We start from the raw sequence: 17,513 nt of genomic DNA, 5'->3' as shown, positions 1-17,513 counted from the left end.
TTGAAAACGTACATCGCTAGATCTGTACCTTAAACTGTACGTCTGCATCAGCTTCATCAAAAGCACATCTTCACCCTTAAACTGCCACGTACCTGGGGGTTAATGCACCCCTGGATGTCAAATGCTTTTCTGCTGCACTTTTTAAGTAAATGTCACAATTCACAAAGAAAATGACATTTTAATGGCTCACATTTTGTTTCATGCAAACAGCATCACAATCACTGCGGCACTAATCATTTCACACACCGCCAATGAACTGTAAAAAAACGACTGCAACAATCTCATGATATGAAGAGGGTGCAACTGACGCCATTGTTGAAATTCAGCGAATCACTGACGGCACACGGAGGCCAACGCTGATACTGGCAGGCCAGTCTGGTGCAGCGGCTGAATCCCAGGGGCAATTTATGCTGGAGGGGGCGCCAGTGGTCATGAGCTGGCTGCCCAATGAATATTTGGCACTGACTGATCCGCTCCGGTGTGCTGCCACATTGCTCTGGGAGTTAGTTGACTATAGGCAGTTCCAGCGGTTTACAGGTTAAAATAATTAAATACAAAGTGAAAGAGAACTAATCTGGAAGACAATAAATCGGGAAATCGAACCAAGAAAGTGACTGACCCGCTGTTAAGGGCTCGTGGCATCGGAGGAGACGCCTGCTCTCCTGCCCAGGCTTGTAGGGCCGAGTTTATAACGAAAGAGTCGAGTGTGGAGCTCGTGTGCCTCGTCGCTGTGTGGCACAAGGTTTACTAAATCGGAAACATTGTTGTTCATTTTTAAAAATGGAACCCGTTAACACCAGTTGACTATGATGGTGGTTTACAGTAAATCCATCTCGTACAATTGAATTGCCATACAGTCCAATGTCTCCTCGCCCGTCCCTGTGCTGACCGCTGTACTCTTGGCTCTCGGTGCTTCCGTCACCTGCAACGTCAATTTTCTTGCCACGAGTCTCTTGAATGGCGTCCATGTGGTGTTCAAAGACGCGGGCCGAATGAGTTCTCGTTTTCTGGCAGCGCACCTCCCTGTTAGTTTAATAAAGAGGACGCGTCTTCATCTCGCCACAGGCAGCTTGTCAGACTTTGCACACTTGACCACAGACTCCTCCTCAAACTGGCATCTTGTCTGGTGATTTTGTTTCCTCTCGCGTTGCGCTCGTTGATCTTCATTGCTCCTCGTTCTTGAAGCGTTTTCTCCCAGATGTGTCCAGTCTGGTATGCTGGCAAAACTCGCAGAAATGTTGTTGTCCAGATTTGTAAAAGTCTCCAGGATATCATTGTGCCCCTTTTTGCAGTTAAGCTCGTGTTTTAGTTTTTCAGACGTAGTTGGCGACGGGCGTATCTGATCCTGGTCACTTTGACGTTAACTTCTCGTGAAGCTTAGCTAACTCGTACAGAAGCACAAACACGGGCACAAGTGGATTCTACAAAGAATTGTGTGCTTGAAAATCGACAAACTAGAAAATCGTATCTGGATGACTGAACTACAGATGGCCCAAATGTTTAATATATTGGGAAGGTTTGTATCCGTTGCCCCCTTCAGTCTCAATTCCATACATTTGTTTTTAAATCTAAAATCTGTTTTTGTGTTAATTCCCCGACTCTGTCCGTGTGTTCTGCATTGTGGAAATCAAAGGGCCCTACGGTTTGAGATTATTCGTCCAGTTCTTGCCAGTCTAATGGGCTGTGATGTTTGTGGTCAAGTCTGTGACCCCGCTGGCCGCTTCTCTGACGGGGTATTGTAATCAGAAGTTCATTTCCACTGCTCGACCTCGCTGCACACTTTAGTGTCCTCACGATGGCTCAGTGTTTGGTGGCGTTGATCCTTTTACGGTTTGAGCTTTACATTCGTTGTGTCCTACCTGGGCTGTGGCGTAGACGTGGCTTTTCCTAGCCTCATAATGGCGCCTCTCGTCAGCAGTGATGATGGAGGAGCTCGGGCAGGAACGCTGAAGTGGTCTGTGAAACAAAGTGACGTTCACGTCCTTCGCACGCACGTGTACGGTGTGCTGTTCATAGTGCTGTTTTTATTCATTATTTGTATCATTAGACTTTCTACACTGGCGACTTTGTACTTCTGCTGTTTTACAGTCGAAAGATGAGATTTAATAAAAATGTAATGCTAAGGAGGGTCAACAAAACCAATTTCATTTGGTTTCACCAGAAAGCTTCGTAGTGCAAGTGCAGACTCCACGCTCTCCCTTCCAGGACCACTTTTGACCCTCTGACCCTCTTTAGGTGGCCTGGAGTTGTGATTTTTAACCCCAGTTGTAATTTTATGTTGGCCCTGCTGACTTAACCTGCAGTAGTGATGATCCCAAGTCCGAGAGCAGATGACGTTTACGGTGTTTTAGTGATTTGTAAGCCAACGGGCGCCCAACCGGAGACTTGTAGTCCACTAAAGTAGACGAGTGCATTGTTAGTCCCAAGTGGAAATTGAGCTTTTAATGGAAGGAAAATCTCGAAGGATTGACCAGAGGGACGTGCAGCAGCTGTTCAGCCTTTTGGCTTTCTGTGAAGTGTGTGTGTGTTTGAAAGTCTTAAGGAATTTGGAGAATGCTTTTAATCATTTACCCTAAAAGCAGCGGAAAGTCGGAAGTACATGTTGGGTCAGCATTCACCTAAAAGATGTGACAGGATGACCTTTTAAGAAGTTAAAAAAAAAAAAAAAAAAAAAGTGGTAAGGGTTTTGTAAGGTTATAGAAAGTCGTCGTCTTTCAGTGGATCATCTCGTTCCATAAGACTTATATAAAGTAAGAGTGTAGATATTAGAATCGCTGCGTGTGTTAAATGAGCTCCACTTCAGACCAAGGCCAGGGGTGTACTTCACACTTTGTGACACACACACACTCTCGAGGACACTAGCCGTGTACCCTCAGTACTTCCATGGGCACTCGAGTAAATCTGGACTGGGGGATTGCACCAGGGGTCTGCAAGAACTCCTCACGGAGACGTCGTCTGCTGTCGCTGTTATGGGGCGAGTTATGTGCAGTCGTCTGCTGGTGCAAAAAAGTGACGCAGGATGTCCGAACAGTATGTACTCCAGCCGCCTTTTAGCTGGTCCTGTAACTTGTACACATGTTGCTGAATTAATTTGAGGACGTGTCAAAAGAACGCGTGGCAGCCGGAGTGTGGAATATAAACTGGCCCTTAAGGTGACTAATGGTAGGTGAAGCCATTGCTGCAGGTTTTCTGATGCTGCTGTTGACGTCAGTAGGTGATTGGCTGGTAGCTGCACTCGCTTGTACACCACCCAGAGTTCTTAAACACGACCGCCACACGTGTCGACACTTAGAATGAATTGAGAAGCCCCTCTGGGCAGGGTCGTGGAGTCGGAATCGGGAGTTTTTAGGCTACAAATCTACTGATTCAGCGTAAATGTGATGAGTAATGTGTTCGCTTTCACATTTACTAAAAGAATTCAGCTGCAGTTACCCAACAAAGGAGTACAGGAAGCTAATCAAGAACTTTGTTAAATGGTGTGACTTAAACCACCTACACCTGAACACCAGCAAGACCAAGGAGCTGGTGGTGGATTTTAGTAGGACCAGGCCCCTCATGGACCCCGTGATCATCAGAGGTGACTGTGCAGAGGGTACAGACCTTTAAATACCTGGGAGTGCAGCTGGATGATGAACTGGACTGGACTGCCAATACTGATGATCTGTGTAAGAGAGGACAGAGCCGACTATACTTCATTAGAAGGCTGGCGTCCTTCAACATCTGCAATAAGATGAGGCAGATGTTCTACCAGACAGTTGTGGCGAGCACCCTCTTCTACGCGGTGGTGTGCTGGGGAGTTAGTGTAAAGAAGAGGGACAAACTGGTGAGGAAGGCAGGCTCTATTGTGGGCACGGAGCTGGACAGTGTGACATCTGTGGCAGAGCGACGGGCACTGAGCAGACTCCTGTCAATCCTGGAGAGTCCACTGAACAGGATCATCTCCAGACAGAGGAGCAGCTTCAGCGGCTGACAGACTGAGGAGACCCCACACTATGCAACTCTTCAGTTTCACTGGGGGGTTAAGCGTTAACATTACTCTCAGTTATTGTCTGCTTTTACATGCATTTTTATTACTATTTAATATTTTTTATATCCGTGTACTGCTGCTGGATTATGAATTTCCCCTTGGGATTAATAAAGTGTCTATCTATCAAAGCCAACTTCCACTAAACCTGTACGGTGGTGTTCAGGTGGCACAGACTACACAAGACCGGTCGCGTGTTATGCACCCTGAGCTTCATCCAAACGGTTCATCACGTGTGGTCTTCTGCTTAATGTCTTTGGTTATATTTCTCCGAGCACAGCAAAGCTGGTAAGGTTCGCCTCAATGTTATTTTAAGTGATTTTATTTGTTTAGTTTGAGGGAAAACTGCTTTTCTCTTTTGAGATTCTAACAAAGTGACAGTAGCCACATCTCCAGGGTTGGCACAATGAACTATAAACACTACCTTAACTTGGACAAAATTAAAAAGACCCCACAATTGTGCTGCGATCACTGGGCCGGGACATGGGTGGCACTCGGCTCGTCACCCTAGTAGTTCATGGACTGGCAGAGTGTGAAACACAACAAGAAGGGTTCAGGGTGTCCAAAAGTGCAAAGTCTGTCTGTTTAGAACAGAAAACTGGCCAAGGTGCGTTCAAAACGTAAATGTCAGAAATAGTTAGAAATTCCCCTCGGCGTCTGTGTGTCCTGTCATTCTTTACAGAAACACTCGGCCACATCACTTAGATTGACATCTTACCTGATAAACGCCCAGCTTACTGTCCATGTGGCAAATCTTCATTGGCACTGCCAACTGCAGCCCCTCACCCGGGTGAACCTCGCTAGTCTCCAGTGCTCTCACAAAGCAGCAGCCCTGATGCCATTCACCCCTGAACTCGGCCTTGTCGCCACCACCAGGTCTGTACCTGCAGAGTTTTAACGAGATCCTCCATCTTCTCATCTCCTATCTGCTCTTAATTTTATCTCTGAACACAAAGTGGTTTCCTGGGATGTTCTACTTCTGGGGTCCTCAGACTTGGTCCTGGGGACCCCCTGTGGCTGTCGTTGTTCCAAACAGACTCCTTATCAGTGTCCACACCTGATAACGCTGAGCTCATTTTATTAGCTGCCATTTTGTTTTCTTATTCTACATTCAGAAATGCACAGCAGCGTGATTTTTACATTTCTAAGACATTTACAAATATTTTGCTATCGATTGAAATGCTTAACTCTCTTCTGTTGATTTCATTCTGTTTTCACCCTCGCTGTGCAGTTTTTGCATCTTAATAATGACACATAAAAACAAACCGAGCAGACAGCCAGCAAACGACACGGAATCCTCAAAGGCTGCGACTACTTTAGCATCGGAGCCACCGAGCCGTAAATTTGAACATTCGAACACTCTGGACGAGAACCAGCTATTCAGCCCAAAGAAGCTCACCACTCCTATCCACTTATTTCTTAGTTTTGAAAGTCCCTAACGTCTTACTGTCCACCACACTAACTGGTCGCTTATTCCAAGTGTCTCTCGTTCTTTGTGTAAAGAAACTTCCTAATGTTTGTGTGAAATTCACCCTTAAGTTTCCAACTGTGTCCCCGTGTTCTTGATGAACTCATTTTAAAATACAAGTCTCGATCCACTGGACTAATTCCCTTCAGAATTTTAAACACTTCAGTCAGGTCTCCTCTTCATCTTTTGTTTAAACTGTAAAGGCTCCGCTCTTTTAATGTCTCCTCATCCCCTGTAGTCAGCCTAGTCGCTCTTCTCTGGACCTTCTCTAGTGCTGTTATGTCTTTATGGAGACCCAAACTGCACACAGGACTCCAGATGAGGCCTCACCAGTGTGTTATAAAGACTTGAGCAGACCCTCCTGTGACTTGTACTCCACACGTCAAGGCGCTATATAACCTGACAGTCTGTTTGCCTTGTTAATGGCTTCTGAACAATGTTGGGAAGTCGATAGCTTGGAGTCCACTATGACTCCTAAATCCTTCTCATAAGGTGGACTCTCGATTTTCTGACCTCCATTGTGTATTCAAACCTAATATTTTTACTTCCTATGTGTAATTCTTTACATTTACTGACATTAAATTTCATCTGCCCAAGCCTGTCTGTTGTCCAAGTCCTTCTGTGATGATATAATGGATTCCAAATGATCTGCTAATCCACCTGTCTTGGTATCATCTGCCAACTTCACCAGCTTGTTCCTTATATTCCTATCTAAATCATTTATATATATTAAAAATAGCAGCAGCCCTAACACTGCCCCCTGCTGGTCACCACTCTTAACATCAGCCAGTTCTGATGAGGTTCCTCACACCATCACCCTCTGCTTCCTGTGTCTGAGCCAATTCTGCACCCATCTAAAAACATCACCTTGAACTGCCACTTCTTTTAACTTGATGCCCAACCTCTCATGTGGCACCTTATGAAATGCTTTCTGAAAGTCCAGATCAATAATCTCATAAGCTCCACTTTGATTGTTGCCTCCTCACAGAATTCCAACATGTTAGTAAAACACGACCTCCCTCTTCTGACCCCATGCTGACTGTTCAGAACAATTCCCGGCCTTTGCCATGTGTTGCTCCATCTTATCCTTAATTCCTTCCATTAATTTTCCTGTGATGCCCGTTAAGCTTACTGGCCTACAGTTGCTCTGATCTGCCCTGTCACCCTTTTTATATAACGTGGTGTTATTTGCCATTTTCCAGTCCTTCAGATGTAAACCCTTGACACGTTTTTAGGAAATCACTGTGCATTGGAGAGATTATGAAGTCACTGGCCTCAAGAACATGAGGATAAATATTACCTGGTCCTGGTGATTTGTTTGATTTCATCTTATTTAATCTCCGCTGCTCTTCTCTCTCTAATTTCCAAATCCCTCAGCACCTCCTTAGTAGTCCCTGTTACTGCTCTGAGGTTATCCACTGGCTCACTTGTGAACACCTCAGAATGATGTAAGTTTAGGGCATCTGCTATTTCACTGTCTGTGTCTTTTAATTAACTTTACTATTCCTGAAGCACTTGACCACCTCCCCTTTTTTTTTTTTTTTTGTTTTTTTTTTTTTTACACTATTTAACTCTTTGAGGGCTGAATATTTTTTCCAAAAAAATGGTTTCACACAGAAATAAAACCAACATAAAACGTCTGCTGCTGCATGCTGTGGCTGCCAGTTTGCCAAGAATGAGTGGCAGGCTTGCTGCGAGGCTGTCTTTGTGTGGCTGGGACAAAAGCAGCGGCAGTCACGGTTGCAGTGCATTACAATCTGATTTTTTTTTTTAGTGGCAGTCCTCCCTGGCGAACATTGTCAGTACCACGACTAGCTGGGGACCAATCAGCTGAAGCTGGAACTTCACATTCGTTTTCAATCACTTATATCAAAATCTGAGTCTGCCAAGTCATAGTCCAGTTCAGAGATAATAGGCAGGACGTCATCCACGGAGTATTTTGCTTTTTGCATTTGCTTTGATTTCTCGCCAGATGTCAGTGCCGTTTTTGCCATTGTGTGCACCTTGCTTCTCATGTGAGCGCATGGAATCTCGGTCAGACCAATGCATCTACCTTTCCTCCTAGCAGTGAGAGTCCAACATAACAGATGCTTTTGTCACAGTTTACAGTTGATTACCATCGTCAACTCCTCCTTTTGACAAAAGTCGACATCAGCCCTGAAAAGGTTAAAGAATCTCTTGGGGGTCTTTCTCCTTATCTGCTCTTTTCCTCTCCAACTGTCTTTTAGCCTCTCTGATATCCTTAATGGTTGCCCTCATGTTCTCTTACGCGCTACGATTCTCTCTGCAGTCATTAGTCTTATATGCCTTATTCCTCAGTTTTTTCCTTTGCAACTTCTTTTTTAAATCTTTATTAATCCTGTGTGGAGTTTTTTTTTAGTTTCCTATTAATTCCATATTTTAGGTCTGTATCTGTCCTGCATTACATTTCTAAACCTGCTCCACTGCTCCTCGACTGTCTTATCCCAGTCTATCCTACTTAGACTTTGTCACATCTGCTCAAAATTAGCCCACCAAAGTTCAACTTCACAATTTTAGTCTTTGCATCTGCACTCTTACAAAATACTGAGAATTGTATGACATTGTGGTCACGTGACCCTAGTGGTCCAATCACCTCTACACCCTCAATTCTCTCCTGATTATTACAGAATACTAAATCCAGTCAGGCGTCACCCCGTGTTGGCTCTTTAACATGCTGTGTTAACAAACAGTCGCTGATTACTTCTAAAGACTCCTGCTCTTGTGCTCCTCCATCTGTGAGGTTATCCCAGTTAATATTCAGATAATTAAAGTCCCCCATGACTATAATATCCCCCTGTAAACTTGACTTTTTGATATTACTAAACAGATGTGTGTTGAAAATACTGTCTGAATTGGGTGGTCTATAACACACTCCTACAATAAGACCCCTTTCCCTAATATTTTCCAGGCGAAGCCAGATGTCCTCACTAAGATGGCGCTTATCATCCAACTGAAGACGACTTACATTTAAATTCTGTTTGGCATAAACAGCAACTTCACCTCCTTTTCTGTTCTGTCTCTCCTTCCTAATAATGTGTATCCCTCTGTTACACTCATCCCCATCTTTGTTATTTAGCTGGTATTGCTCTAATATAATTCTGCTCTGCTACATACGACTCCACCTCACTTACCTTATTTTTGATACTTCTAGCATTAAGGCAAGCTATTTTTAATGTGTTACTCCTTCTACATTTACGTGTTTGCTTAGAATTTACATTACTATGCATTTTTATTTCTACACCATTGTTTGTTCCATGTATAGATCTAAACCTGGCCTGTCCTAAACTCCATTTTTTTATTTTTTACCCAACTTAATTTTCTAATTTCTTTATTGTTCCCAAACGCACAACTTGATTAATCTCCGTTCACTTAGTTAGCCCAGGAGTCCAATTAAAAACAGAAGGTGCAGCCACAGGGGGTCCCAGGACGGGTTTGGGAAGCGCTGCTCTACTTGAAGGAAGGTATTGCTGTGAGTTTTGTTTTCCCCTCTAGCTGTTTAATTAAAAATATAGCCATTTTAATTTTGTGGGTTTTAGATTGTGTTTAAGGCTGCTCAATGTCTGTCACTGCTTTAATAAAAATGTGTAAAAGCCCCATTGGCATCCCAGCAGACTCTAAACTGAAATGTGAACAGGTTAGACTTGACCTTTGCCCTGCGGCCACACCAAGTGTTTTTTTGCTAAATCCACAATCCTAAAACGTTCCTTTCCTCACTGAAGTCATTACTCCTTTGAGAATAACGACATGTTTGTTTTTAAGGGATAAAAGCAGGATGTAACCGATCATCACTGCAGTCACAAATGTCCAGTAGTGGCCGTGATTTCCAAGTCCATGGTGACACCGGGCAGCACATCGCTGTGTTTCGCAGCCCTAAGTGTGTGTTGTGTTTGCACATAAACGGTCGGCATGTCGCTGATTTATCTTCAGTCCAAACTGTTCCACTCAAACGATGCAGAAACTGCTGCCACCTCAACAGTCGCCGCTCTGGGCACACACAGTGCTCTCTGGGGAGCGACAGTCCACTTAGATGGGTTTCCACATTGGCGGTAACTGTGTGTAAACTGGGTACCTTTGTACTGACTGGAAGCTCGACCTCATGAAGATGGCCAGCGGTGTTCAGCTGTAGGGCGCTCTTTGCACTGAAACGTCTCTATGCATGGCCAATGGAAGCGAGTGATGTGCGCGAATGAGAATGGGATGAATTCTGCTGACCGTGGCGCTTATGAAGGCTTTTAAAGATAAAGAACTGCAAATGGCCTTTGGACAGCTGTCCAGGGTTAGACTGCTAAAAAGAAGTCTGGTGTGCAACGCTGGCAGTGGTGAAATGGTTTGTATTGTGTGGTGTGTGCGCTTTCACTTATCACGGCAAATATCCGTTGAATTACAATTAGAGGAGCTGGAGTAGGAGTTGACGGTGTTGTGTACGGACTCCACAACCCTGACTCTGGGTCAGAAGCTCCATATTTGCTTTGTAAACCCAAAGACGTGGAGATCCTCTTATTCGACATGCGTTCTCCCCAAATTGTCACTAACTAAACTGTTACATTCATTCTGTGTTAAGTGGTAATCATTTTAAAATGGCATCGTACCAAGTAAGAGTTGGCGCTGATAAGGGGCCTGAAGGTGGCCCTCAGAATGGACCTTCTGCTAGCCTCTTTAGACCAAAGGCCCTCGGCTGTTTTAATTTGCACCTCTACAGCGGAACACTGCTGGCGACCTTCATCATGTCACCATCATTTGTTAACACAAGTGCAATTGGATGAAATTGAGAAGGTCAGCTAAACGTTGGTGTCCCATTAATGGACAACCTGGACGGATTCCTTAGCCCTGCTTATCAACTTGAGTGACATGATGCTGTTGATGTGTAACTTGTCAGAACTTTGCTGACCGCTCCATTGGGTACGAGGTGGCCCTGCCTGTGGGCTGCCTGCACAGTCTTGTCCATTTTTATACAAAGGACTGAGTTGTTGGCCATTCAGTTTGGACATCTGCCAGCCTTTACGACCTTTTTAGGTGTTTTTATTTCATTGGCACCACGTGGTTAGATTGGCTGTGCCAGGCCGACAGTAGCAGTTAAAGTGAGCTTTTTAAAATGCACTGTTCTCTTTCTTTGAGGCTGGATGACCTTTGCTTGTTGCCATCTTGACAAACCCCACCCTGCTGCTTCTGCACCTCCTCACTTGTTTCTAAGGCAGGGGAGCAGCAGGAGTCGTCTTCTGATTCCGATGTTCCTCCGAGCAGTTCCACAGCTCTTCCTTGGAGCAGACCTCACTTTATGTACCATCAGTACATTGTTTGGGGGTTACTGAGCTTTGTTCATCTTGTGATGACACCCCAACCTCCATTTACTCCTATTTGGGTCAAGATCCTGACCCAAGTGGAGGAGTTCAGGTATCTCGGGGTCTTGTTCACGAGTCGCTGAAGAATGGAGCGTGAGGTCGACGGGCAGATCGGTGCGGCGTCCAGTGATGTGGGCTCTGCCTCGTCTATCGTGGTGAAAAAGGAGCTGAGCCGTAAGGCAAAACTCTCAATTTACCAGTCGATCTACGCTCCTACCCTCGCCTATGATCATGAGCTGTGGGTAGTGCCCCAAAGAACGAGATCGTGAATACAAGCGGCTGAAATGAGTTTCCTCCGCAGGGTGTCTGGGCTTTCCCTTAAAGATCGGGTGAGGAGCTCAGAGTAGAGCCGCTGCTCCTCCGCATTGAGAGGAGTCGGATGAGGTGGCTCGGGCATCTGTTCAGGATGCCTCCTGGACGCCACCCTGGCGAGGTGTTCCGGGCATGTCTAACTGAGAGGAGGCCCCAGGAAAGAGCCAGGACATGCTGGAGGGACTGTCTCCCGGTTGGCATGGGAACGCCTTGGGATTCCCCCGGAAGAGTTACAAGTGTCCGGGGAGAGGGAAGGCTGGGCATCTCTGCTCAAGCTGCTGCCCCCGCGACCCGACCCCGGATAAGCAGAAGAGGGTGGATGGATGGTCCACATCTGTGCTAACCTTGGTAGAACATCACCTCGAAGCCCTTGCTGTACTTGTGCCCATTGGCTTTGGTTTTTTCAGTTGAACAAGATCTTGATGTTTTCATGCAGACTTTAAAACTTTAAGTGTGTGGTGATGCAGATGGGGGGGGGTTTGTTTTCCTTCGCTTGGCCAGTTCAGAGATGAGGAGGGGATTCATAAATACGGTGCCAGTGCCGTGTTCTGAATGAAGACTTGTCTGTCCACATGCATAGGAGCTTCCCCAAACTGCTGCCATTTGCAGACGGGTAACCTTCGTTTAGTTTAGACGTGTCGGTGCCCTGTCCAGTGGGGAGGGAGGCCTGTACGGCCATGGCACGTGCTGCAGTATGGAGAGCCTCGACCGCCAAACTGCACTCTTCTGTCGTCATTCTGGTGGTAAGGGACTGTGGTCTTGGCTTTAGTCTGCTGCCACACGAGTCGAATCGTGTTAATGTATCCCTGTCAGAACGGTGAAATCCTCTGAGTCTCCGTTGTAAATGAGTTTTAAGAGCTGCCTGTAATTTTTTCTTTCAGACTGTGTGTGTTGCTGCCATTTGTAAAGAAACGGCCCACTTGGCCCAGCTAGTTGCCCGACAGAAGTGCTCCAAGAAGAGGAGCGGTGGGTCACGTCTGGTCAACTGCCAAATAAGAAGGAAGGAGCCGCGTTTCACCATGTCCCCTGGTAAGCTGAGATTTTGTTGCTGATGACCAAGCTTTGCCCAAACTGCCAAGGTGTTTAGCTCTGGAGTACTCGCCCGCTTGAGTAACATGGTTGGTGGGTTCAGATTCGCCCGAGGAGCTGTAGCTAATAAGTGATTGGCTGCTTCATGCCAGGTACTGGGCTAAGCAGGCATTCAAGCAAGTCCTAGTGTGAACCCCACAGTGTGCAGGGTCTGAAGCAGCCGGCCACCCCAGGGTAGTGCGTGTACTGCCTTAATGACAGATGAGTTGCCAAGCGTGTCACACATTTCATCAGTATACGCAACATGATGGTAAAAGTAGTCCTGCCCCTGTGCCACAGCTTATTATGCCAAGTTAGCATACTTGATGGCCGATGCCACACTGACCTTGCCTTCTGGTTTGGCGTTCGCAGTCGCAGTGATAATCGAGGGCACCAAGCAGTTTAGCTGCTGTGACTTTTTCACCTGGCAAGTTTCTTGGTGCCTACAAGTGTTTGCTGTCCTTGCACTTGGCTGAAGCAAATGGCCAAACCTCAGGATCGCCACTACGGGTTTGTACAGTTTGACCCCCAAGTTGTTTGTTCTGCTACACTTGTACAGTAGTCGTGTCCTCCGCCATCTTTTCATTATTACAGTGAAAGACACAACCGTGCATTGCATGCTGTCACTGTGTGGCTAATCCAAACTGCCATGAGCATAGGTTGGCTGTGCCACATGGTTCTGCATGGCATCTCCAGCTTCGTTTTGGCCTTCAGTCTCTTGGGCTTTTCCCAGATATAAGTAGATTGGTCCACTTTCTTAAAGCTGCTTTTAGGTAGAGTTTAAGACTCGGGCGCCTACCTTCCCAGACGTTTGTCCAAAGTAGACAGCCAGCCCTTCTGACCCGAAACCTGCTGGAAAGCCGTCGTGTGTCCTCAGAATTGTTTGAAATCCTAGCCTCAGTGCAGCAGCTTTGTTTTTATGAAAGGAACGTTCAGTTCTTTATCCATACTGGCGGCCGGTGCCACCGATTCTGAGCTAATGTGACAAATGAGGTGCTGGGCAGTGTGCATGTGTGCTCATCTTCTCCACTTGTCATGGCAGTGCACATACCTGGAATTCCCAGCTGCTCACTGTGAGGTTTTCCATTTTCCACCAATATGGGAGATTTCCTGAACTCCATTTGCTCTTTAACTGCCACTTCAGCTCAGTGCCAGTTGTTCTTGGCTGGCATGGCAGAATGCCCACCCCAGTACAAAGCATCTCGTTTTGTGGTCACTTGTTGTGCTGTAACCCAATTTCTTTCAAACTGACGACGGTACTTTTATGACTTAGTGACCGTTGATCAGAAGACTTTTGGTAACTGGCTGTGAAAGCGTTTGGAGTTACAGATGGCGGGCTGTTGGGCACTCCTCAGTCACTGTGGTTTATTAACTCAATTTAAATTGAAATATAAAATGGAAAAGTCGATCAAAAGACCACTAGTACTGAGAGTGTAACCTCATAGGGCAGAGCTGCCTATTGGGGTCCGTCGGTGCAGAACTCGTCTTGCGTTTGTCTTCCGACTCCCAGAATGCTGCCCTCCTTGGCACTCCACCCCCCGCACGCGCGCACACACACTGGGAACTCTGTGTTTCAGCCATTTCAGTCTGCTTTTGGTAAACCTGCGCCAACTCTCCTTCACTGACTGCCGTCCTAACAGATTGGATTTTTGATTCTGACCGTCGTGTTTTTAAAGGTGTCGGACGGCTGCCTCTCATAACTCGTTTCCAATTTTGTTGGTTTGATTATTGGGTCAGCAGTGGAGTCTCTTGGATGATGGCAGTGGTTTGTCATAGCTGGCTTGTAAAGCCCAGTATGAGGCTGGTTGTCAGTTTGGTGTCACTGTGCCTGATGATCTGTCGTGCGCCAACTTACTTTAACTCCAGTGGGGACCCGAAGTGTCCCGTGTTTAAATAAATAGGGGAGGGGTGACGCCATGATCTGTGTTTGTCAGAACAATATCTGGTCAACCTTCTAAAAATGCACTGGTGTATCAGTTCATAATCGAGCGACAACTTAGAGAGATTATCACTAAGCTCTGCAGGAAATGTCAACTGGCATCACAAAAGGCAATGAGAGGTTGACCTCTGTGGCACAGTGGCACACACAACCTGCTGATGTGGTCAGTAACTGTCAGCCCCCCTGGTCAAACTCCAGTAGGGGTTGAGCAGCGTGGGACCCCCAGTGTTGGCATGATTTGAGGAGGATAAATTGATCCGTGCAGCCGGCGCCCCGTGCTCAGATATGTAAGACCTTGACGTGACCACAGCAGAGTCCACAGTTGGAGCTCTGGCTGGTGCGAGTCCGCCATGTTCCCCATGAAGACTGTGGCTCAGAATACAAAATGAGGGTTCAAGGCTCCTCGCCTCCCTCTGCCATTCCTGGAAGACCTTCAAGTGGAGGGGCGGGGCTGGCGTCCCGGATCAGGAGACAACCGTTCAGGTCATTTTTGAGCCTTCATAGTGTCGAGTGCACCTTGGAATTGCTGTGCTCTCTAAATCGGAGGTTATTTTTATATTATGGGTATAAAGCCCGCCATGTTGTCATTGGCCTATGAGCACCACAGTCGTCTTCAGGTCAAGCGGTGTAGAAATGAAACCGAGGTGCAAGTTGGGGGCATCTCTGTCACATGGGGACACAATGGTCCGTTTACCCCTGTGGCGATGGGGAAGGTGGGCCGATGACTGTAGGACACGTGGATGGTGGTGTTGAGCGTCTCGACATGTCACTGCTGCTCACCTGTGGGATGTCCAAACAGGATTGCTTGAGTGGTGCAGCGACTTGCAGTCTCGTGTCAGACGTGAACCACAAGTCCACATATGGGATCCATCAAAGGGGCTTTGGATTTGTCTGAATGACCTTCAGACGTTGATGTGCTTTGCTTTTTGTTAAAGGTGTGAAAGTTAATCTTTAAAATGTCAGCCTCTGCTTGTGCTTTGCTTTCTGCCACTTTCTTGTACGGTGTTGCCGCTGTCTCGTATATTTCAGGTCCTCTCTGTTCTAACGTGACTTTGTTGTAAACCTCTTGTAGTGAAGCTGAAGAGTTCCCTGAGGCAGCCAGCTGCAGCAGGACGAGGAGTTAAGCCACCGGCCCAGTCGGCGAGTCGACCTGCAAGAGCACCGGATGGACCGAAGGCGCCTGCCGCTCGAGACGGGTGAGCTGAGCGTTAACCTTCCTGTTGTGAATGCCATTCAGGTGTCTTACTGACTCGGTTGGCATGTCGCTGTGGGGCCGGGTGTTGTCGGCCTGTGTCCGTCCGTGTTCCGCTAATGGCGCTGCTGTTACACTCCGTCTGTCACTGTCCTGAGTTGAGGCAGGTTTGTGGTTTCATTTGTATGTGTCTGCGTTTCGTCTGATTGCCGAGTTCAGTTCAGGTTGTCTCCTCGTCCTCCGTTGTTTGCCTTGGTGTTCATGTTGTCCTTTTTTTATTCTTTTGGATTTGGTTTCAGCCCACAACGTGCATTCCAGGCTCTTGGGATGTCCTGTCTGCTGTTTCCATGAAGTTGACTTGTCACCTGGGTGTTTGTCCTCCTCCCTGACGCCCAGTTTCCCATTTTGTGGACTGTTGATTATCCTTCGTCTTAACATACATTTCCACTCACACAAGCTAATTAATTTACAAAAAGGGTCTGCAGATAACTTAATGTGGAGTGTACGGTCGAGTCCGAGCACCAGAATAAAGGCAACGTGGGATGAATCGAATCTTGAGGGCCAACGTTTTAGGAATGGAGGGTGGGAGTCTGGAAGGTAAAGAAGTTTGGAGAGACGTTCTGTCCATACTGCTGTTTAGTTTAAAAAATGTGCTTTTAAATCAAAACCATCAGCGTCCACAGCTGTACTTTAGTAAATGACATAACATCTCGGGCCGCGCACACACACGTGACTTCGACACTCGCCTACCCTGGGCATGCATGCGTTGGCAGAAAAATACCTGAAGGAGTACTTAAGCTGCCAACTAGGAGATTTGTAGCAAGCGGTCAGTTTACCTTTTGTGCCTGTCGAGTGTGGTCAGAACTCCGTTTAGATGACGTCCAGTAAGTAACCGCCATGTGAGTCAACTCGGAGCCTGCCGTGTTGGACTGTGGCTTTCTTCTACATAATAAGCCAGAGCAAATCCTAGCACGATTAGACTCGGCGCTTTCAGAACTCTGTTGTGATCCTTCAAATGCCGCACTGAGCTGGCGTCTCCAGAAGTCTCCTCTTCCAGGGGTTAACGCAGGGTTAGGGTGAATGATCAGCTAAAACGGTAATGGGTGCTCCTTGAGTGACACTTGATAGTGCGGACGTATCCTTGGACTGACTTGTAAAGCCTGCACGTTAGCTGCTAGTTCTAAATGTAATAATACATCGTAAAGAAACGGGAGGTGGGTGTGTAGCACTGGATACGGGGGTCTTCTGAACAGACCACTACAACAGATCGGTACAGGATATTCAGAGCATTACACAGAATAAGACAATAAGCCAGAGGAGAATGCTGCTCCATCCGTTCTCCAACCTGCCATATCCGAACTACAGGGTCACTGGGGGTCTGCTGAGGCCAAATAACCTCATTTGTGATACACGGAGCATCTGGACCAAGAGGAAGACTATGAGGAGGCAGAATGTCCGGTTAAGTGGAAGGCCTTCCTTAGAAGAGGAGTTTGAAGTCGGCCGATCTCCTCCATTTCAGCAGGTCATGCCAAAGTCTGGGCGCTATACTGTCCTCCGTGGAGTGCAGGTTAGTGAGGGGCACAGCAGGCCTGCAGTAATCGGAGCTTAATGGCCGAACAGGAGCAGAGTGGTGGAGAAGGTCGCTGGTGTAGTCCGCTGCGAGGCCACGTACAGCTTTGTAGGATATTAATAGGATTTCTGTGTTCCGTCCTGTGCTCGCCGTTGCTGTCCTGTCAGGACTCTTTGAATCGGCTGGAGTTGCGCTAGAAGATTAGAAGCGGCGCCTGCCATTAGGGAGTCGCAGTAACCAATGATGGATGTGCTTTTATCACATCTGCGTTAGAAAAGGAGAGGAGTGAGCGCTCATGGGATATGGGATGGAGGTGAAAGTAAGAAAGCTTAACGTGGTTTATGTGAGCAGAATAAGAACGGGACGAATCAGACATGACACCGAGACTCCTTGAATCAGAAGGTCTGAGTTCACCATCAAGGTTAGAAAGTGAGCTCCTGCACAGTCAAAGTTGTGCTTGATTGTCGGTCTGTTGCAGTTTAATTTTAAAGTTCTGCTCCATCCAGGTTTTCATTTCACTGAGGCAGGTTGTGAGCGCTGAAGTTTCACTTTTAACATTGAAATAGATTTGAGTGTCAAC

The 17,513-nt window shown here is 46.7% G+C and overlaps 1 protein-coding gene across 2 annotated transcripts in view; it reads left to right on the top strand.

Annotated features, from left to right (window-relative positions):
• Positions 1-17,513, top strand: part of LOC120532256 (tudor domain-containing protein 7B-like) — a 65,354-nt gene that overhangs the window by 11,184 nt on the left and 36,657 nt on the right. For both annotated transcript variants that reach the window (XM_039758114.1, XM_039758115.1), the window contains exons 3-4: positions 12,046-12,193; positions 15,244-15,367. In XM_039758114.1, coding sequence (XP_039614048.1) covers positions 12,046-12,193; positions 15,244-15,367 — 272 coding nt within the window. The remainder of the gene's footprint in view (positions 1-12,045; positions 12,194-15,243; positions 15,368-17,513) is intronic.

The sequence above is a fragment of the Polypterus senegalus genome, chromosome 7 (assembly GCF_016835505.1).
Source record: "Polypterus senegalus isolate Bchr_013 chromosome 7, ASM1683550v1, whole genome shotgun sequence".
Taxonomy (NCBI): domain Eukaryota; kingdom Metazoa; phylum Chordata; class Cladistia; order Polypteriformes; family Polypteridae; genus Polypterus; species Polypterus senegalus.
Note: the sequence above shows the minus strand (reverse complement) of the source record. Positions and strands in the feature narration are given on the sequence as shown.